At 40.0% G+C, this 22,958-nt stretch overlaps 1 protein-coding gene across 4 annotated transcripts in view; it reads right to left on the bottom strand.

Moving 5' to 3' along the window:
- ATM (ATM serine/threonine kinase) overlaps positions 1 to 22,958 on the bottom strand; it is a 77,524-nt gene that overhangs the window by 3,248 nt on the left and 51,318 nt on the right. For 3 of the 4 annotated variants that reach the window (XM_086476077.1, XM_086476059.1, XM_086476067.1), the window contains exons 46-59: positions 20,623 to 20,790; positions 15,813 to 15,932; positions 14,565 to 14,782; positions 13,598 to 13,805; positions 9,083 to 9,196; positions 8,525 to 8,683; positions 7,196 to 7,334; positions 6,746 to 6,828; positions 5,287 to 5,427; positions 4,228 to 4,344; positions 2,616 to 2,765; positions 1,730 to 1,895; positions 305 to 391; positions 112 to 226 (exon numbers count right to left, since the gene is read on the bottom strand). In XM_086476077.1, the coding sequence (XP_086332203.1) occupies positions 112 to 226; positions 305 to 391; positions 1,730 to 1,895; positions 2,616 to 2,765; positions 4,228 to 4,344; positions 5,287 to 5,427; positions 6,746 to 6,828; positions 7,196 to 7,334; positions 8,525 to 8,683; positions 9,083 to 9,196; positions 13,598 to 13,805; positions 14,565 to 14,782; positions 15,813 to 15,932; positions 20,623 to 20,790 (1,985 nt within the window). Of the gene's footprint in view, positions 1 to 111; positions 227 to 304; positions 392 to 1,729; positions 1,896 to 2,615; positions 2,766 to 4,227; positions 4,345 to 5,286; positions 5,428 to 6,745; positions 6,829 to 7,195; positions 7,335 to 8,524; positions 8,684 to 9,082; positions 9,197 to 13,597; positions 13,806 to 14,564; positions 14,783 to 15,812; positions 15,933 to 19,448; positions 19,456 to 20,622; positions 20,791 to 22,958 lie in introns of all 4 variants that reach the window. The other variant, XM_086476086.1, reaches the window with a different exon arrangement.

The following is a 22,958-nucleotide window of genomic DNA, read 5'->3' as shown; positions in this document are numbered from 1 at the left end:
ATCAGAAATCTGAGTCTCCTCTCAGGCATCAGAACTATTTGACATGTCACAACCATAATGCCGACAGTACTCTGCTGCCTCTTTACCCCTACAGAATATAGGAGCACTTACCTTCTGAAGACTCCTTCCACGCCACTAATACCCATTCCGTCCACAATGTCCCTGGTTAATCTAAATGGAACAGTCTCTGGTGTGGGAAGGATTTTACCTTGCTCAAAAGCAACCCCTAAATGAGAGGATAATAAACGTTTTTAAAAGTGTTAAAGTAAAGAAGAATTAAGGTTTTCTTGCCTGCCACACTTACCCAGATCTATGTGCACTAGTTCTGCCGTTTGCTCATCTATCAAGATATTCTGAACATGCCTGTCTCCAAGTCCAAGAATGTAGCCAACTAAAACAAAAAGGTAGGGCTGAAACCATATTTACATGCCATAAAAAAACAGGGAAAATTTAACAGAGAGAAGATTATTAGAATCAGTGTAACACATGCAAACACACTAAAAGTGAGAATATTTTTTCCCCCATGTATACATATTATTTCAGTAAAGAGCAAATGCCATTCCACAAATCCAAAAAGAAAAGGTTAACTGAACGGAATTGCACAAAGGCTATTCTCATACAGATCTGTATTGTTTCATCGACTCCACAGACTTCTTGCCCGTTTCTCTCTGTAGATAGGTTAAGGAAACAACTTCACAGCTTTCAAAAAAAAAAAAAAAGATAAAAAGCAAGTGCATGATAAAATTAGGATTTTTTTTTACTACTATTTTTAAGAAAACCTTTTAACTCACAGTATCATGTAATCCAGAAAACAGGACTGGACATAATTCAGTCCATAATTCACTTGGGGCAGCTCTACTATACCTAAATAGTTCCTGAATGATTCTTTTCCAAGTCAGTTTGAAAAGTCTCAAGTGATACAAACGATGAGATCTTTCATGTAAGCCTAGTTCAGTGCTTTACTGTCCTTAAACACAGAAAACCTCCAAACTAAATCTCCCTTGTTGCAATTTATACCCGTTGCTGTTTTTCTATTAGCTGATGGACAAGGAAAGTAGTAGTATTTCCTACAAAAATCTTTCATCTGAATTCTGCTAAACTGTAGATTCTTTTTTTTTTCAGCAAAAAAGGGAGTGTATGTACATGTTAACATCTGAAATAGGATCTACTGCAAGGCGTACAATCTACTATCAAATGTCTTCCAGTGACTCAATACAGAACTGAGTCATCCAAAGAAAATCCACAATCCAACCACATGTATTTCCTTACTAAGACAGAAACACCAAAGGAAAAATAACCAACAGCTTAGATAACCGTTTCAGCCATGGCTAATGATGCCAGTACAAAGACAGTAAAAGATTAAGCTTTTCAACTCAGCTAAAACATTTGAGGCTAGAAATTAAATGATTAAAATATCAAATCCAAACAACAGAATTAGTGAGGTATAAACTTTACAAAAACCTATCAGAACCTAAAAATACAAACCACTACATAAAGCAAAGAAACAGAATTTCATACTGTCTTTCTACTGCAGGAAGGGGGGAGGTGGGGAGGAATGAATGAGAAATCTTAATTACAAAAATAATGCTGGTGTTCTTGCTGGCATTTTTTGCCCCTACTCTCCCTTTTCTGGCATCCGACAAAAGCAGAAGAGCCATTACCTCTGAAATGGTGTAAACTCTTTGTTTACATAATCTAAAAAGCTGCTGATAATAATCCAATATAATACCTATAGAAGATGTAGCCACACTGCGAGTGTATGCCAATCGTTTTTCAAACCACACAGCTGGATCCAGGAATTTTTCCATGCAGAAATAACGAAACACAGGTTGAAAATTCTCACAGACTTTCATGAAGATATTGTATTTCTCTTCAGAATGTTTCTTTTGTGCATCCTTTAAACACATAAGACAGGTTTTCCCCATGACCGACTGCTTTGGAAGGAAATTACCTCTTCCTCTGAAAGAAATACATTCCTCCTTTCTACCCCCTCTCTTCCATCAAATGCTGTTCTCATTCCTTTCTCTCTCTGAGCTATGAATTAAAAGTCTTTTTTACAGCAATCACTAATGCACCTATCTATCTGTTTCACTAACCAATTCTATTTTCATACACAACTCATGGGCTACATGCAAAAACACACTGCTACTTCTTTGGTTCAGCAAGTATATGTATTTTACAGCTTGTACAGGTAAATGCATCTTGTTGGCAGATACTCCCCCTCGCACTCTGTCCTGGTACCTTAGCTTATCTGATGGCTTCATATCACTGTGAGAAAGTCTTTCTCACTCACTCACATGCACAAGCTGCACAAAGCCAGAATTAGATATACTTTTATCCTGTTAATACGATACAGATTTAAAAAGAAGTAAATTCTGGCACAATCATGACTATACAAAGTAACAGGTAAACCTGTTTTCAATTCTCTAAATGTACGGTGAGGTGGTTTGTGGAACTAAACTAAACTCAACTAAACTAGAAGTCCGAAGATCTATAAATTCCATGCCACTGGTCATGTTCATTACTATATAATAAAAGCATAGTATATAATTCTCCATAAATTCCCCCCCACGAAGAACATGAACCAGCTACTGTTTTGAGTTACTTTGACTCACCATCATTATTTTCTGACACTGATAACTGGAGTAATCTTTTGGCCTGTATCTCTTGTGAGCTCCCTCTTCGACATTCACAAGAAACTCCCCAATGGGAGTTGTTCCCGAGCACCACTCAAGAACCCCGCTTCTCTGAGAAAGGGGAACCACCTGTAAAAACAAAACCACTGCTGCATGGGGGAAGGTTATACACACACGACTATGAAATTGCCTGCTGCAGAACATGGGTGCATAGTTGGGTTTGTTTAAAAAGAAAAAAGAGCAAACCACATAGCTGACCACAACTTATGTTCTAAATATACATGTATATAAAATAGACTCAAGGTTTTTCTATCAAATACTTGCAATTTTTTTCCTAGCCCAGAGAACCTTCCATGATGTCCTTCAGTACCAACTTCATGACTACACTCAATTCGTATGTTTGCATCAGTATCCTGGGAGACCTGTGATTGCCAACAGCTTGCTATGCTTGAATGGGTCTATACAAGCATTGTGCGAATTACATGTAAAAAGTGAAATCTGGAACAAACACATGGCAGCTGCATGAACGTATCAGGCTTGTCTTAGTCTGCTTCCCACCCTAGCGGACAGTTGCTCACTTCATAACTGGCTCTAAGTGCTACCTCAGTTGCAGAGGCAGCAGACAGAAATGGCCAGAATGAACAATCTCCTGTCCTCAGAGAAGTAGCTACTGCCTGTTTCCTTCAATTTTCTTTTCTTATAAAAGCCTCTTTATCTCATTATGCAACCCCCATGCTCTTTTTCCCTGCTCTCACCCATTTTTACACACATAAAACCCTGAATCTTCATTGAAAATTAATAAAAACGTGTCACTCCACCTGTGAATTCTTAAAACTATGCTAGCAATGCAGATAAGCTCCTTTAGAGATTCTGGAGTGCACATTTCTCATTCGCGAAAGGCAATTACTTTTATTTAGAGAGTACTTATTCAGAGGTCACCTTCATAGCTATTATTATAAACCCAAGCACATAAAAAGGAAGGAGGAGGGGAAAGTTCCTGTTCAAATGCATCTTCGGCATTCACAATAAGAATTTATCCCTGTATTTCCAATTCCAACAAAAACAGTTCTGCAATTCTAATTCTGCATGAACAGACCCTGGATGGGACTTCTGGATTCAATTGTAAGGAATATCACAAGCCTAAATTTAATGAAAATTCATAAACAAACTCGTATGCTCAAGTTTAATGACCAGCAACTTACAATTCAAGGACACTGCATGCCTTAATTTCATTTCATTTATAAGTTCATATGAAGAAAGCCTTGAAGAATATTTAAATATATATTTGGCATCAGAATTTTTTTTTAAGGATCTGGAAAAATTTCAGTTGTAGTAATTACAGAATCACAGAATGGCAGGAGTTGGTAGGGACCTCCGGAGACCACCTAGTCCAACTCCCCCGCCAATTGTTGTAATTGTAGTAATGAAATGGTACTAATTGTTTACTCCATACCTTAAGAAGCAGTGACTATTTTAACAACACATAAATAAATACACTTTTATATTGTTTTGGGGTTAAAAGGAGGAGAATGGGGTACTACACTTTATTGGGAGCATTTATTCCTCTGCTGCAGCAGTGGTTCAGGGTTACCTTGTATCTTCGGATAGTTAACTTTCTCTTTCGTGTTTCAGTGTTTTGCTGGAGCAATGTATTGCACATCTGGAAAACCTGTTGCATAACAGCATCTTGTCTCAGGTCATCACGCCCCTTCAGCATAAACAGAAAAAGCAGTTAAAGAACACTTTTCAGCATCCAACTTCTTGTTCAGCACCTCTACAAAATTATTTAAAAAGATTCCACAAAACACAAGTTACTTTTCCACAATAATGACCTGCAATAAAATGTAATTAACAATTGGGGTTTCTCTGTATTTGGTTTTCTAATACTGCTCAGCTGCTTAAGCAGAACCATCATTAACTCAAATCATCACCCTTTTCTTCTTTTTTTTTGCCAAATGTTATTTGATTAAGGTTTCAATCAACTTCCATGGCTTATGGCACCCTTTATAAAAACAGATGTTTCATTCACCATATTTAGCAGCCCAGCACACAGCTGAAGCAGCATCAGTTGGTACTGCAGTTCTGAATATTGGATGCAGATCTAGCGATTCATGCTTCTCTAAAACTTTCAAAACTACCCCATACTTAACAGCAAAACAGAATTCTCCCAGCAGCTGCTGAATGTTTACATTCAAAGACAGACAGAATGAAATCAACCGAGTTTAAAGAGAAATAAAGGTTTTTTAGAGATTCATGTTTCAATGTGCGTGTTTTTGATTGTCTCTGAATTTATATGGGGAAGAAAGAAAAAGGTGATGGCTTTTATTTGCTGTACACTCCAGGTCACTAGCTGCGGCATGACCATGCAAGTCGCAAGTCTGGTAACTGTCAGGTAAGCTACTGTATATTACACGCATTGTTAAAACATAATTACAAAAATATATAATACTATTACTTGTTAGTATATTATTATTTAAATTATTGTTATATTACTTATTATTACTTTGTAATTTCCTTTATTAAAGCATTCCTGAACCATGAAAAGTCTGCTCATGGTACCGAAGTGATATATGAGAAACTGACAAGAGAACTTAAAAAAAATTCCAACATGCCAAGTCTCTGGGATGCCATTACAACTGACAGAACCTACCTTAACCAGCTGCCTCCTTTCTTTACCATCTGACCCTACACAATCTATTATTATAGGCAGATTCAGGCCTCCTGCTAAGCGAAATTCCGGCTTAAAAGACTTTATTGTCACCAAATTTTCATATTGTCCTGTGGGATCCACCTGGAATTATAAATTAGTTTAAAATTAATATAAATATTACCTCCATTTTAGAGGAAGTGGTAATGAGTTGTTTGCAAACCTCATCAGCAGACTATATGCTAAATATTAATATCAGCTTTCCATCACCTACAAGGATAATGGCTACAAAAATATGCTGCAGTGAGTTAGATTCCTCCTTGTTCACCTCATTGGTAGGGGACATGGTGCTGCTGACTTCCACTAAACCAGCTCAGACACAATTTCAGCCTGTCCCAACCAGCATTCTCCCAAGAACATGGTCATGTATGGCTGGGAGGCATTAGGCTTACATTGGGCTGCAAACGGACCCAATCCACAACACTAAAACTGTTGTGATCTACAGGATCTGTATCTTCAGCCATCCTCCATATCCTCACGCCACAACGCAACCCTGCTCAGGTAGCTGTAAGGAAGTATTGCTCCAGCTGTTTACATCACAGACCTCCAACTATCTCAGACAGTCTGTCCTGAAGGAGAAGAAAGGCAAAGAAAAGGACAATCAGGCTGTACAAAGGAGCAACACCTGGGGCCAACAGGAGACCTACAAACAAATGCTATTTAGCATCGGTGGCAATTTCTGGCCTCTGAAGTCAAACAGCATAAAACAGTCCTTGGCTTGTTTTATTAGCTTTATGAACATAGCCTAAGGGACTTCAACACAGGGAAGTTTGGCTCCGTAACATTTAAATTTTACGTGGCTAGCCCAAAAAGCAACTCTACACTCTTGAAACCGGTACGTTTCCTAGGCAGAGCATGTGGCATCTAAGAATGAGTGCCCATGCACCCATCCAATCAAACACTTATGCTAATGGGAATGGATCATTCACTGAATGGTAAAAACATATCAGCTGGCCATTTAGGAACAGGAGAAGAGGCATATCTATTAATTCTCACACCTTTCTGGACATTAAGTGCCTCCCTGAAACTCTGAGCTAGCACCTACAAAATAGGAGATTCAGATTCCCAAATCCTCTCTGGGATTTAGGTAGCTCATCACCCCTTTTATCAATGAAAGACTAGTCGGTGGTAAGAGTGGCAGTGGCAAAGACATCTTCATACAACAAGCCACAATAAGCCACTATCCAACAAACGTAAGACTTGGGGTCAAGGTTCTTCTAAGGCCTAAGGAAACCATCTCACCCTGCATCTCCCACCTGACAGTGAAGTACCCCTGGTAGGCTGACCTGTAAAGAACATGGGAATTTGATGTAGCGATATGTGCCCTGACTGCCGTTACAAAAATTTGAAGTTGATTCTATGATTTGAAATTCTAGTCTACATTTATGTCAACTTCAGTCACCTTAATTTCCATGGTAGGAACAACAACATCCTCCAAGTTCTTCAGTTTAATAATTGGCTGGTCAGCTGGAATATTTATTCCTTCTGTAAATAAAAGGAATTCATATTTTTAAATTCAGAACTATAAACACAAATTGAAGTTCACAAAAACCAGCTTACATTGCTTTTGGGACCCAAAACCTCACTGCATACTTCTGTTGAGCTGATGAAGACGACCACAGGACAACTGGAGTTTCCTGGAGCTTCATACTCAGAAAGTCTGAACTTTCAGTGCAAGCGGTTACTACGACTTTTAATCTAGGCCAAGTTGTACATTTATGAAAAACAGGACGCAGTGCTGGCATCGTATCTCATTTAACTAAGTATCAATATTTAGAAATACACTTTTTAACACAAGAAAATAAAATGTATCTTCACTATTAAAAGCAAAAAAAATTTTTCCAAGACTTACTTCTTTGAGATTTCCATGGAGTAGCATCTACATTTGCTAACGTGATGTAAGCATCACAAAGTGCTTCAATGTTTCTAACCATACGAGCTCTCCTTTTTCTTACAATATTGATTATATTGCGAGCAGCCTCCATTCTGTCCTAAAAACCCCCAAGAGAATACAAATATCAGACCTTGCAAACTACACCTTGTAAGATTAAAGATGCATCATAACATGCAGTCAAATAAGTACAATTGAGATCCATCCTATGAAAACAGAGAACATTGCAATAATGGACAGCCCTTTGGATATGAACAGAAATAATTTGAAGAAAAGCTCCATGTAGACTAATCTGAAATAATGAGTAAAGTAAAATATTACTGGGGATGGAGAGGAAGCAAATCTGTCTAGGCAAAGTGCAAAAAAACCTGCAAAAATTCTTCAGAAAAAGGGGTGGGTAGATTGTGTTCTTCCATCACCTTCCCGCTTCCATTATTTCCCCCCAACTGAAGAAAAAGCCTGTATGCAAAAGGCAAAAATCTGGCCATGTGTCCCTTCTGTACCTAACTCTGAGAGACTTTGTTGAGTTCAGTATAATCCTACTCCTAAGGGTAGGACCACACAAGAACCACAAATCTGAGAGAAAGGCAAAAAAATACACATAAAAATGTGGCAAAAAATTATATCAGTGGGGGGGGGTAAGAGGGTAATGCCAAACAACCATGCCAGGTCTACAGTGATGGGGGAGAGAAGGGGCATTAATCTATGTATGAGATGATTCCAAAGGCAGGTTCCAACAAAAATTAAGCAATAATAACACTAACCTGAAGCCACAGTTCAGTATTGCCCATTATCGTGGCTTTTAACACATAAAGGTCATATAAAGTAACAAAAGATAAACTGCACAAGGCTAAAAACTTATGCAGAACAGATGTTACCACTCAAAGCAGAAAAAATACTCAATTCTTTTAACTTTTAACAATATTGTACTTTTAACGATAAACCCACTCAAGTCTTTGTTGCATCTAAAACGCCTTTTACAGAATCACACATCAAGGATATCTACCACAAAACTCTTCGCAGTAATTGGGTCTATTTGTTCCAGGAAATGTTAACCATGTTTTGTTCAACCCCATAATTACTTCTCTCAATAGTAATTACCAATGTATGCACAGAAGGAGGTTTTTCTATTATTAAAAGCACTTTTTTCCTCCTACTCTTTTTAACAAAAGTCAGCTGTTGAGCTCTACATCAAAATACTCCTTGACATAATTGTTTTTTTTTTTTTTCATTTTTTAACAAAATGAAAGGACTGAATATGATTAATAGAATAGAAGCATTTGTAGTCACCACATCAAGCTGGGAGATCTCTTTCGGTGCATTTTTAATTAACTTATTTCTTCTTATGGCATCTGGTTTTGTGAGGAGTTCATCTTTGTTAGCATTTGCCAAAGCTAATATTATAAACAAAGTATGATGTGGATGATCCAGTGAAATTCTAGACATTAGCTGTCAAGAAAAACAAAAAGATCCCATTACTATAAACTGTACAGAAGAAAAAAAGATACTTATTTTATTAATTCTTTTGAACTTCTAAAGTTCCTAATAAGAAATAAAAAGTAATACTTAGATGGTATTTCCACAACTAAAATACAAAGTACATTCCTATACCTGCATAAGACTATTCTTATACACAACAAGAAAATCAATTAAAAAGCAAGGAAAAGAGTCCCAAACCCTCTCCCCCTCTGCCCTGACTACACCAATTTTGCATCACTCATTTTAATACACTTTTATCACCTACATAACTTATTTAGCTGTATCTGCACAAAGGAAGATACATATTGTTTTGAAGTATGCACCACTAAGCCAATCAAGACATCTTTAGGTACAAAACCCATAAATTACATTATTCAGAACTTCATGAAATCCTAAACCACCCATCATCTTGGTTCCCATCCGAGCAGCCAGCTGGTACATCAGAGGCAAAAACTTGTACGAAGGGATCTTCTCTGCATTTTTCTGTAGTAGAGAAAATTCAGTTAGAAAGCTATACTTGTACAAAAAACCCCCTGTAATCATAAAATACCAGGCAAGGGCTAGAAATTTTGTTTTTGACTTTTTTTTCAGACTGAGAGTAACCATTGCTGTAGGATCAAATGGCAATCCAGTAAGTATCACATCATCTCGGTCCATGTCTCCTAAATGCCACAAGTCCTTCACAAGAAAACTACTATTTTCTATTCTATTAGAGCAGAGCTTACACACATTGACTCAGAATTCAGTTCTAGATTCTTTGTGGCAAGAGACAATCCTAATAAAAAAAAAATTACAATCTAGTTTAAGACAAGAAACATTCATGTGTTAAAAATATGAGGAAAGAAACATTTTCTATTTTTCGAAATTAATTATAACACAAAGTGAAGAAACAAATTATACAGATCTCTTATAAACAGATAGTTCAGGTAAGAATTAACATATTTCCTGCCCAATTCTAGAAATGATAGAACTAGCCTGAGAATGAGAACTTTACTGATCCCTGGCTACTGTGTTATATAGACAATCTAAAAACATATCCTTTCACCTAAAAGTATATATAATACAAACTAGAATAACATACTGAAGGATGTTGAAGATGGGTAGTATCCAAGCTATGTAAAGAACAAGGTGACAACAGTGAAAGACCATGAGATATGCTTAATCATAGAATCATAGAAAAGAATCATAGAATAGTTTGGGTTTGGAAGGGGCCTTTAAAGGTCATCTAGTCCAACCCCCCTGCAGTGAGCAGGGACATCTTCAACTACATCAGGTGGGTCAGGGGGGTTGTGGAGTCTCCTCTGGAGATATTCAAAACCCATCTGGATGCGTTCTTGTGTGACCTGCTCTAGGCTAACCTGCTTTGGTGGGGGATTCGGACCAGATGATCTCCAGAGGTCCCTTCCAACTCCTACCAGTCTGTGATTCTGTGGCTCAGAGCCCTGTTCAACCTGACCTTGAATGTTTCCAGGGATGGGCCTTCTACCGCCTCTCTGGGCAGCCTGTGGCAGTGTTTCACCACCCTCATTGTAAAAAATTTCTTCCTTATATCTAGTCTTATAAGCCCCTTTAAGTACTGAAAGGCTGCAATAAGGTCTCCCTGGAGCCTTCTCTTCTCCAGGCTGAACAACCCCAACTCTCTCAGTGTGTCCTCACAGGGGAGGTGCTCCAGCCCCCTGATCATCTTCATGGTCCTCCTTTGGATCCAATCGAGCAGGTCCATGTCTTTCCTGTGCTGAGGACCCCAGAGCTGGATGCAGTACTGCAGGTGGGGTCTCACCAGAGCAGAGGAGGAGAATCACCTCCCTCGACCTGCTGGCCACACTTCTGTTGATGGAGCCCAGGATGCAACTGGCTTTCTGGGCTGTGAGCGCACATTGCCAGCTCACGTCCAGCTTTTCATCCACCCACACCCCCAAGTCCTTCTCTGCAGGGCTGCTCTCAATCCCTTCATCCCCCAGCCTGTATTGGTAACAGGGATTGCCCCGACCCAAGTGCAGGACCTTGCACTTGGCCTTGTTGAACCTCATGAGGTTCACATGGGCCCACTTTTCATGCTTGTCCAGGTCCCTCTGGATGGCATCCCACCCCTCAAGCGTGTCAACCGCAGCACTCAGCTTCATGTCACCTGCAAACTTGCTGAGGGTGCACTTCATCCCACTGTCTGTCACTGATGAAGATATTAAACAGCACTGGTCCCAATATGGACCCCTGAGGGACACCACTTGTCACCAACCTCCATCCAGACATTGAGCCATTGACCACTACCCTCTGGATGTGACCATCCAACCAATTCCTCACCCACCGAACAGTACATCCATCAAAGCCCTATCTCTCCAATTTAGAGAGAAGGATGTTTGGGGGACTGTGTCAAAGGCCTTACAGAAGTCCAGATAGATGACATTCGTAGCTCTTCCCTTGTCCACTGATGTAGTCACTCTGTCATAGAAGGCCACTAGGTTGGTCAGGCAGGATTTGCTCTTGGTGAAGCCATGCTGGCTGTCTCAAATCACCTCCCTGTCCTCTGTGTGCCTTAGCAGAGCTTCTAGAAGGATCTGTTCCATGGTCTTCCCAGGCACAGAGGTAAGGCTGACATGTCGGAAGTTCCCCGGGATCCTGCTTTCTACCCTTTTTAAAAATGGGTGCAACGTTTCCCTTTTTTCAGTCCCCAGGGACTTCACCTGACTCCCATGACTTTTCAGATATCATGAAGTGTGGTTTGGCAGCTACATCAGCCAATCCCCTCAGGACTCTGGGATGCATCAGGGCCTTAAGTAAAGAGCCTTACAAGAGACATGTATGTTCAGGTTCCTCAGGTGGTCACAAACCTGGTCTCCTCTTACAGTGGGAGGGACTTTGCTTCCCCAGTCCTCATCTTGCAGCCCATCCACATGAGGGGTGCGGGAAGAGAGGTTGCCAGCGAAGACTGAGAAAAAAATCGCTGAGTACCTCAGCCTTCTCCTTGTTTTGTTACCAGCTTGCCAGACTTGCTCATCATGGTGGGTACGCTTTCTTTAACCTTCCGTTTCCAGTTGACATAGCTGTAGAAGCCCTTACTATTCTTTGCATCCTTTGCCAAGTTCAGCTGCAGCCATGCCTTGACCCCAACCCTACACATCCGGGCAGCATCCCTATACTCTTCGCAGGATACCCGTCCCCACTTCCAGTGCCTGTGCATTTCCTTCTTGCCCTTTAGTTTGACCAGCAGGTCTCAACTCAGCCATGTGGGTCTCTTGCCTTGCTTCCCCAGTTTCTTGCACCTGGCGATCAAGAGCTCTTGCGCTCTGTGGAAAGTGTCCTTAAAGATCTGCCAGCTCTGTTCTGTGCCCTTGTCCCTGAGGGCTGTTTCCCAAGGGGTCCTATTGACCAACTCCTTGAAGAGCTGAAGTTTGCTTTACTAAAACTCAGAGTCCTGACTTTACTCTTTGCCTCACCCATGTCCCTCAGGACTGAGAACTCCACCAGTGCATGATCACTGCAGCCCAGGCTGCCTCCAATCTTGATGTCCCTGATTAGCTCACTTCCACTGGTGATCATCGGGTCCAGTACGGCATCGCCTCTGGTAGGGCAGTCTATTACCTGGCTTAAGAAGTTATTGCCCATGGACTCCAGGAGTCTCCTGGATTGCCTACAGCTCCCTATGCTGCTTTTCCAGCAGATGTCAGGGTGGTTGATGTTCCACAGCAGGATGAGAGCCTGTAAGTGCGAAGCCTTCTGTAGCTGCAGTAAGAAGGTTTCGTCTGCAGGCTCCCCTTGATGGGGTGGCCTGTAGCAGACCCCAACCACAAGGTTCCCTTTGTTGCCTTGGTGTCTAGTTCTTACCCACAAGCTTTCAACCTGCTCATGGCTATTCTGCAGAGTGAGCTCTTCACACTCTGTTTCTTCATGTAGAGAGCCATGCCCCTGCCCCTCCTTCCTTGCCTGTCACTTCTGAACAGCCTGTAGCCACCGACAGCTGCACTCCAGTCATGGGTCTTGTCCCACCAAGTTTCAGTAACAGCAACCAGGTCATAGCTTTCTAGCAGCATGCTGGCTTCCAACTCCTCCTGTTTGTTTCCCATGTTGCGCGCATTGGTGTAGAGGCACTTCAGCTGGGCTGTCGGCCATGTCACCTTCTTAGAGGAACACCCCTTAATTCCTTCGATGGATTTCACTGGTGTTTGTCTGTTGGCTCCTATTACCTCAGGAGCCCCTGGCTCATCTCCATAAGACTTCAAGTGCACTGCAGTGTACCCAGCACGCCTCAGAGCAACAGGCTGAGGGCCGTTGCCAGCTCCCCGTCCCTCTAACCATGGAGTGTCATCCCACAGCTTGTCAAAGTCAAGCCTGATATTATCCCCCTCCCCATTCATGTCTAGCTTAAAGTTCTGTCAGTGAGCCCTGCAAGCTCCTGAGCAAAGACCCTCTTCCCCCTTTGAGAAAGGTAAATCCCGTCTGACACCAGCAAGCCAGGTGCCGTGTAGGCCATCCCATTATTGAAAACCCCAAAACTGTGGCGGTGGCACCAGCCATGGAGCCATGTATTAATAGACTGGATCCGTCTGTTTCTTCTAATGTCACTGGCCACAACTGGAAGGAGTAAAAATAACCTGTGCTCCAGATTCCCCCACCAACCATCCCACCAACTGTTAATCATACAGACTCGTCAAATTAAAATGCTAAATTAAATTAATTTAACATACATTGATAATTACAGCTCTCGCTGATGTAAAACTAACTGATGATCAATGATGACTGCAAAAAAGTTCAGAGGGAAAAGTTCAGGAGATACATAGGAAAGCACACCTCACAGAATTAAATTCATCTTCTAGAAAGATGGGGGAGAAGGAGGAAGATGGATAATTTAATGTCAAAGCATAAGGAAAAGCAACAGCAGACATATACCTTCATCATTTCATTGACTCTATCAACTCCAGAATTTTCAAGCCACAGGGAACAGAGTCGGAAGATCCACATATCATGTTCTTCTCCACTTAGTAAACAGCTGATATAGTTCTCCACTGCTTTACACAAGAAACGTTTCCGATCCTCAGTTAGGGCACGTATGGCACATTCATCCAGTTTAAGTTCTCGCTGAACCTTCACTGTGTATCTATGTGAACAGATATTAATTTTTAAATAACAAATTATCTCTTAACGGACTAACAGCAAGGCTATCCCTAGCTTATTTACTTACTAATTTAACATTTTTTAACTTGTTTTCTATGTACAAGCACAGTAAAATAAACAACTGAGAAAACAAATTGTGGGAGCCATTCCTTTGGTCTATGTCCACACAGACCCACCACTCTAAGTAAATTTTCAGTCAGTGTCTTTTTTTTTTTTAATGATTTAATCTCCATATTGGTATAAATGTGAACATCCAGTACAGATCTTTTGTTTAAAGACTTCAGTTTCCAACAGCTGAAGTTCAATTTTTTTATTTCACTTGCAATTGCTCTTACTAAATGTTTTAAGAACTCTGTATTAAGATGAATTCTACTTTTTCACCAAATGTGTAACGGAGAAAAATCTCAAACTTATTTATTTTTACTCTGTCACATTTTCTCTGTCAAATAAACTGAAGAGATCCAGAAAATAAACATGAATTCTGGCCCATGATCATCCATACTGTTTAAGTGTTGTAACACTCCTTGGCTTAGTTTTGGCCCACGCTATCTATCACTCTCCGAGACCATGTTCAGTTCAGAAACTATTCACAACACACACTACAGATTTGGCCACTGTTTTGCAGAGAAAGAAAAATTCAGCTGTAGAGATGTGATCCATGCTGTACCACTTGCCCAAAGAATTAGTAAAGATGGAACATTTGATAGCTCCATAGTAACCACCTCTCCATTTGAACACTCACCTATTTGTCTGAACTCTACGCTCCATGAGGAGGCCAACCTCCTCCTTGGCCTTCTTCAGTAACGCCTGCTTATTTTCAAACTCTGAGGATTTCATATAATTCTCAATTCGCTGGTACTGATTATCTGAGAAACGAGCCAAAGACAGGAAAGCCTTCATCTTTCCTTTCTTCAGCTCATCACTGCTGTCTCCACTGTGGCTTGCAGCAATTTCAACAGCCTAAAAGGGAAGTTATAATAACGGTAAGACTGATAATCAGATTTAATAGTGCTGCATAATACTTGATTAAACTAATTATCACAGAAAAACAGAATGAGTGAGGTTGGAAGGGACCTCCGGAGGTCATCTTGTCCAACCTCGCCACTCAAGCAGCGTCATCTGCACAAACAGGTTACTTAATGTTGCCTATGACAGAATATATATGCATAAAAAATAAAACCTACCAGGCTGAATATTTTTTTCCTAAGTGAATTTAAACTTTGAGGAGTGTTTCAGTGCAAACAGTCAAAAACATTATCCTGGACGAAACAGCTTTAGTAACCATACAGAAGTCTCCTACAGCTAGCTATCTTTAGACTAACTAGGCATGAAATTTTACAACCTGATATCATAAGGTGGTGAGAAAAAAATAGAAGACAGTCCAAAAAGTGCAAAAAGGAAAGGAAATTATATGTGAAAGTCATTGATTAAAATCATCAGAGTGAAGAAAGTATGTAGACAGTAACACAGAAAGGCAACTATGTAGAGTTTCACAAATTAGCATGAAATATAGAAATGCAGAGTGGACAAATATTAATAAAAATGTTTCTATTACTGATTAAGAGTTAAAAAAAAACCACCACAAAAACAGTACTTTGAAACACTAGAACAAGACTTCCAGCACCTGGAAAGAGAATGTTTCAAATACAATGCACATACTGAAAACATAAGTGAATGATCTGTCCTGAGAAAGAAAGGATGGGGATGGAGTGGAATAGGAAAGGGAAACTGGACTAGTAGTTGTCATCACTGCACTTCTATGCCAATATTAGAAAGAAGTTTCTCTCTGAATTCTGTAAGGCCATATTCTGAATATTTTGTAAGATTACAGTGTTATACAGTACTATGCGAAACTATAATATTTTTATAAGAAACGGTATTTTTAATCCAGAAAAATATAGGCTGCATTGAAAAACTTACTTGACATTTTAACACCATATTTTAGCACAGCGCTATCTCAAAGACTGCACATTTCAAAGACCGGACGTACCTTTTCTAAGTATTTCTGCATGATGACTGTAGGATTTTCCAAGCATGTTTCTGCTAACCAGGTTCCGCATAGCCTCAAACACTCTGTGTACATCAATTTCAGATGACTATCATTCTCAACCTTTGAGAAAGCAAGTTTTGGGAAAAAAAAGAAAAAAAGAAGGAGGCATCAGACAAAAATACCTTTTACATAAGAGGCCGGCAATTTATAAAGCTTTTAAACCCTGAATATAATTCAATCACTCAGGCCTATTACACATAATGTATCTACAGAGTCATTTACCATCCACATCTACAGTAGTCAATAACCTTAAATCACATTCACATTCTATGTTAGACTAAAGGATAGCACATATTTTTAAATACCTGACAGTTTGAACAATGAAAACCAGAATAAAACAATGACAAAATGTACAAAAAATTTAAATAAATTCACACCACGTTTCCAGAACTGTATTTTCTAATATCCCCATTTAGTCTGAAGTACCATAGTACACTCCACAGGAAACATTCAGGAATTGCGGTAATTATGTGTGATGATTAAATTCTTCAGACAGACCTCTGCATGGAAACTTGTTTAAAAGTGCTCTGAGAAGATGATGGAGCAGGTTTCCAAGGACTTGTCTCCAGATTGGAAGCTCAGCTTCCAATATATAGCAGGACGTGTTTCCAAAATACTTTCAGTATAGGGTACATCTTAAAGACCACCTGATCAAGATGGCAACACTGACTGTGAAATACTGAAGGATATCATAGGCTGCAAATACACAAAACCTCCTCATGTTGACAGGGTAAATGTAACACTGGAAGGTGAGAGAAGGACTAAATTTTTGGAGGCTCTCATCAACCAATTCATGGAGCAATCATGAAAATCAAAAGAGGAGCAGCAACTCTTGATTTTGCCCTGATATGTATGGAGAACTTGGCCCAAAATCCTCCAGCTTTTCTGAAGTGTGATATTCCTTAATAATGTATAATGGATTAAAAGTGAATGTTTATTATCCTCCAAAAAATACTCAAAGAAAGCCATCATAGCTAAAACAAAAGTAAACATGAAGAAAATTTTACCACATCAGTATACAAAATGAATTTTTATTCAAGTGAAAAAGAAAATATATTAAAGAAATCTAAATATCCTGTCAAATGAAAAAATAAAAAACTACCACCAGTCTCTCCAAAAAACCCAAACAACTCGAAGGAGACTGCACAAATAATAAAAAAAGCATTTTTTAAAAATACTAGGAGCAGCTAGCCACCAGACAGTCCACTTGATAAAAAGACAATGGAGCTATAAACCAAATAGCACTCTGAGAAGAAAAAGCAGACAAAAATCTAAATTATTTGCATTTGTGTTCACTGCGGAGGAGCTTGAGGAGTCCCACTGCAAAGCCTTTCTTTATGAGGGATTCAAAGGTCTGTCTGCTATTGAAGTGTCAACAGCAAAGGCTACTGAATAAATGGACAAAATGAAAACTATCAACTCAACAGGATCAGAACATATTTTTCTGAAACGTTTACAGCAATTCACAGATGAAATGACTGAACTACTAAAAGAGGTATAAAAGGTTTTGCTTAAAACTGCCTTGATGTAAGAGGAATGGCAGGTGGCAGATGTGACAACAGTAGTTTAAGAAGTTCCAGGGAAGCACGGGTCAGTAACACACTTATCAGAAGTGACAAATTAGCAAAAAAACTCCACAAAGAGAACAGATGGATTAATACGAAGAAAAGCCAGAAAAGCTTTTGTAAAAGGACATCACAGAATGACAGAAAAGTCAAGGCTGGAATGAACCTCTGGAGACCATCAGGCCCAACATTCTGTTGAAAGCAGGGCTTTAGATTAAGTTTTCCAGTACTCTCCTAAACTGAGTCTTGATTATTCATTTCCAGCGAAGGAGATTTCATCACTTCTTTCGGCAAACAGTTCACTGTTTAGTGGTAAAGAATTTTCTTCCTATATCCAGATGTCATTTCCCTTGAGACAGCTTGTGCCATTGCCTCTTCCCCTTTCACTGTGCATCTCTGTGAGCAGAGTCACCTACATCTTCACTGTAACTACCTTTCAGGTATTGGAAGACTGTGACTAGAGCCCCCTAAGCCTTCACTTCCTAAGGCTGAAAAAACCCAATCCCCATAACCTTTATTCCTTTGCCAAGTTCTCCAATGCTCTAATCATTGCAGTGGCCCTCTGCTGGACCCTCTCCAGTTTTTCAGTGTCTCTCTTGAATGGTGGTCAAAAACTGGACACATTATTTCAGATGTGGGCTAAGAAGTGGCTTTGACATGATGTCAGCCAACTCTCTTAGCATCCCCAGATGTATCCCATTTCCCACCTCAAGAACTTCGTGAAGAACTCAACAAGCAAAGGAAGATCGGTCTGATTCAGCCTACTCCAACAGATTCCAACAGTCATGTGACATGGTCCTTCTACAAAAGCTCTTGAAGAAACTAAGTGGCAAGAAATAAAATGCATGATTCTTGGAGGAATAAAGAGCTAAGATAGGCAATAGAAATAAATGGACCACTTTTTACACTGGAGTTAGGTCACCAGTGAAAAGTCTCCAAAGATCCAGTCATCTGTGCTGTTCAGAAGACATTACTCTTGAGAAGGTGATGAACAGTGAACACAAAATCTGGTGATGATACTGAGTTATTCAAGGTGATGAAAACAAGGACAGACTGAAGAACTGCAGCCAAACAACACAGGACAATAAATGGAATGAAAAAAACTTGATGAAGATGAAATTACCAGCAAAAAAGAAATGTTAAGTGATGCATGTGAGGGGGAAAAAGACTTCTTGTATACAACTGTGAAACTGTTACACCTATTTGGAAATGTAACTATAAAACATTCCCTCCCTATGGAGAATGCAGACAGGGAAAATCTGTTCAGTGTTTTTTCCAAGATCAGAACTAACATCAAATGAAGGCAGGGGATTCAAAATGAACAAAAGGAAGTGGCTTTTAAAACACTTGTTGTGAAACTCCTTCTTGCAGGGTTTTCTTGGATATTAAAAGCTTACGCAGACTCAATCACTGGACAAATTTATGGTATAAAAAACACATGGGAAGGAATTGCCTACGAAGAAGCCACCTCTGGTTCAGGAAGTTCTTGTGCTACAAATCAGTCTGGGGTTGTACTCTGGCCATATAGCCCAACTATTCCCTACATTTTTTCTTAGGAACTTTGTATTGCCCATTATTGAGACAGGAAAGAGGGATTTTTGTTTCAGTTCTTGGATTCTGAACCAGAGATGGGAATATAGTCTGTGCTTCACATCAAGTGACATAATTTTTCAGAAAGCTTACAAAAAGATCTAAGACAACTAAGATTCAGAAGCACTTGCTGAAGTTAAATTTGATGAGAAAATACTCCTCTGTTTGAGGTAAGATTCCATTTTTGGAAGTATAACATAAAACTCACAGCTCAGTGTGCCTGTAAATGGAGGAGGATTCAAAGATGTGAAACAGCACTCCAAGCCATATCTATGTTCCTTGATAATGGATTAATTTAAGGGACAACGAAGTCTGAGGTACAGTAGTGCATTTTTATCAGTCAAAAACATGCTTGGAATTTCTATGCACTTTGTGGTACAGCTTCAGCCTCACCGAAATAGAAGCCTCAATTCACTCCCACCTTTGCACTAAGACTCCCTACAGGCATCAAGGAAACGCCTGCAACAGAAGTATGCTTCTTTGGTATAAAATATATTATTCGTGTCTCCCTGTATTAGTCTTTATTTACGCAATAAGGACCAGACATAAAATATTTTTTATTCCTATTATTCCAAGAAAAACATGTACACTGTTACAGTTTCCAAGATAATATGTATCAGAAATAGTGTGGGCAGCAAGAGTAGAGAAGTGATCGTGCCCCTGTACTTGGCACTGGTGAGGCCACACCTCGAATACCGCGTGCAGTTTTGGGCCCCTCACTACAAGAAAGACATTGAGGTGCTGGAGCGTGTCCAGAGAAGGGCAACGAAGCTGGTGAAGGGTCTGGAGAACAGGTCTGATGAGGAGCGGCTGAGGGAACTGGGATTGTTTAGCCTGGAGAAGAGGAGGCTGAGGGGAGACCTGATTGCTCTCTACAACCACCTGAAAGGAGGCTGTAGTGAGGTGGGGTCATTCTCTTCTCCCAAGTAACAAGTGACAGGATGAGAGGAAACAGCCTCAAGTTGCACCAGGGGAGGTTTATACTGGACATTAGGAAAAATTTCTTCACCAAAAGGGTTGTCAAGCATTGGAACAGGCTGCCCAGGGCAGTGGTCGAGTCACCGTCCCTGGAGGTGTTTAAAAGACGTGTAGATGTGGTGCTTAGGGTCATGGTTTAGTGGTGGACTTGGCAGTGTTAGCTTAATGGTTGGACTCGATGATCTTAAAGGTCTTTTACAACCTAAATGATTCTATGCCTGAACAATCCTGCTTGGCCCTTAGTTTCTCTAACTATTGGCACAGAACAAGAAGATACACATCTATGTAACATTTTTGTTTAAGAAAAGTTTAATTTTTTATCAAGAGAAATCACCCCTGATTTTAAAAAGCTATATATTTCACAGTGGTGGCACTGGAGGCAAAATAACGAATAACGAATTCTAACATTTGCCACTCTTACAGACTCACTTTGAAAACCCTTGGTAAGATTTGCTAATACAGATTTTTTTTGCTTTCAGACATTTTGAGAGTACAAAATAGATTTAGTAATATTGCAGACAGCCTTTTAATTTTCTTTCACGGGAAAACTTCAGAAAGTGGAAATAGGATCTTAAATAATTTAATTCCCATAATTTTATACGTTATATAGCACATACCTTAAACCAATCTGCATCTAATTTTTTTATCATCCTTTTAAGAATATTCAGTGCAAGACTCTCTTCCTTTTTAGCCCAGAAAACCTGAGCTTCTTCTAGTTGCCATTCAGAAACTTCATACCCTGTTGGATTGTGTTGCTTGATTTGAAACATAGCTCTTTCTGGAAGCTGAAATTGAAAAAAAAACAATTCTTTAAATGAAATATATGTATTTCACAGCAAGTTATGCTTTTAAACTCCATCTTCATTTGTTCTACTTGTGCAGCACATTCTGCCTATGCAATGCTAGGAATTTATTTGCGGCAAAGAGATGAAGTTATTTTTCTACATACTTGCAGAAAATCCTGATTTGCAACAAAAACAGACTACCAGATTAAACTTCACAAACTTCCAAAATAAAGTATCAATGTCTAACATTTCAAATTACTTGGAGGCATAAAGTACAGAAATTCTACAATCAGTACCTAATGAAAAAATGGCTTTATAATTTTAGCTTAGTGATTATTACATCCTAAGAGATTGCAGAAAAGTAGTAAGAAAAATGGCACCACTATACACTAATTCTTTTGTATGCCTAGCTCTTCACTTATAACACTACTAACATCCTCATTGTTTAGTAATCTTACATCACTGTGATAGTACAAAGAGCAAACTATCTTTTTAACAATGTCAAAGATTGAGACTAAAGCATATTTTCACAAGTTGTCCAACCAATAACCAAATCAATCCAACCTTTAAATAAGCAAGGTAAACAATTAAAATGTAAGAATGCCTGTAAATGACAATGTAAGTTTAGGTACTTCAATTAGCGCTCAGTGTGATGGTTCTGTGTCAGTGTGACTTGCACCAGTACAGGCTGGGGGTCGACCTGCTGGAGAGCATCTCTGTGGAAGAGGACCTGGGAGTTGTGGTAGACAAGTTGGCCATGAGCCAGCAATGTGCCCTTGTGGCCAAGAAGGCCAATGGTATGCTGGGATGCACTATTCTTAGTGCAGAGTGGCCAGCAGGTTGAGGGAGGTTCTCCTCCCCCTCTACTCTGCCCTGTTGAGGCCACATCTGGAGTACTGTGTCCAGTTCTGGGGTGCCCAGTTCACGAAGGACAGGGAACTACTGGAGAGAGTCCAGCAGAGGGCTATGAAGATGATTATGGGGCTGGAGCACCTCTCTTACGAGGAAAGGCTGAGAGACCTGGGGCTCTTTAACCCGGAGAAGAGAAAACTGAGAGGGGACCTTATCAACACTTATAAATATCTAAAGAGCGGGTGTCAAGAGGACGGGGCCAGACTCTTTTCAGTGGTGCCCAGTGACAGGACAAGGGGCAACGGGCACAAACTGGAGCACAGGAAGTTCCACCAGGGTGACAGAGCACTGGCACAGGCTGCCCAGGGAGGTTGTGGAGTCTCCTTCCCTGGAGATATTCAAAACCAGCCTGAACATAGTCCTGTGCAACCTGCTCTAGAAGAACCTGCTTTAGCAGGCGGTTGGACTAATGATCTCCAGAGGTCCCTTCCAACCCCCACCATTCTGTGATTCTGATTCTGTATGGTACTCTCTTCCTTCTCCTGATGGATGGCAGTGGCACCAAAGTGGAAGAAAAGCCATTAGTGGCAATGAGCGCTTCCTCAGAAACTTTCCTACGTACAGACACTTAGTGTTGTCAGCTACTAGTGTGCCAAAAGGAAAGGGTTATTGACCCATGGTTTGAAAAACCGGTAAGGCCCAGAAGTATGCCCCAAAGGTTGCACATGCCCTACAACACTGAAGAGGCTGGAATGATAGTGTTTTCAGAAACACACTGCACTCAAATCTTTCAGAACTTTCTAATCCTCCCCAAAATACGGCACCCTAATTTTAATCTTCTTCTGTAAATAAAAATCAAAATGAAAAAGAATTAACTTCTGTTGAGGCTCTTGCAGGACATTCATCACCACAGTGCTAGTGGCTGGGCAAGCATGAGATAAAAAAATTCTGAAGATGTAATTTTCCCCAAAAATTCCATAGGCACTGAGTAAATTTACGAAATCAAAGACAGCTGTTCTATGGATTTCATCATGATTCACAAAAAGAGTTAGAAACTTCCCGAAACTGAAGTTTAACATTGTTTCACATATGTGAAATGTTAAGCATATTTCCAGGTTATATATTTAGCTGGAACTATTTTCTGCAGAGGTTCTTGGATGATATTGTTGCTCTAAAAATTCTTATTGAGCTACTCCTCCAGGTGCACTACTTAGAACAGGCCAAGGCTGACTCTGGACCTTAAATGCATTAGCAGCTGCAGAAACCACTGATACTGCAAATCCCGTTAAGTCATTGACAGAGAGAGATTTACCACA

This window comes from Leptosomus discolor, chromosome 1 (assembly GCF_034619465.1).
Source record: "Leptosomus discolor isolate bLepDis1 chromosome 1, bLepDis1.hap2, whole genome shotgun sequence".
Classification (NCBI taxonomy): Eukaryota; Metazoa; Chordata; class Aves; order Leptosomiformes; family Leptosomidae; genus Leptosomus; species Leptosomus discolor.
This window is presented reverse-complemented; position numbering and strand designations above follow the sequence as displayed.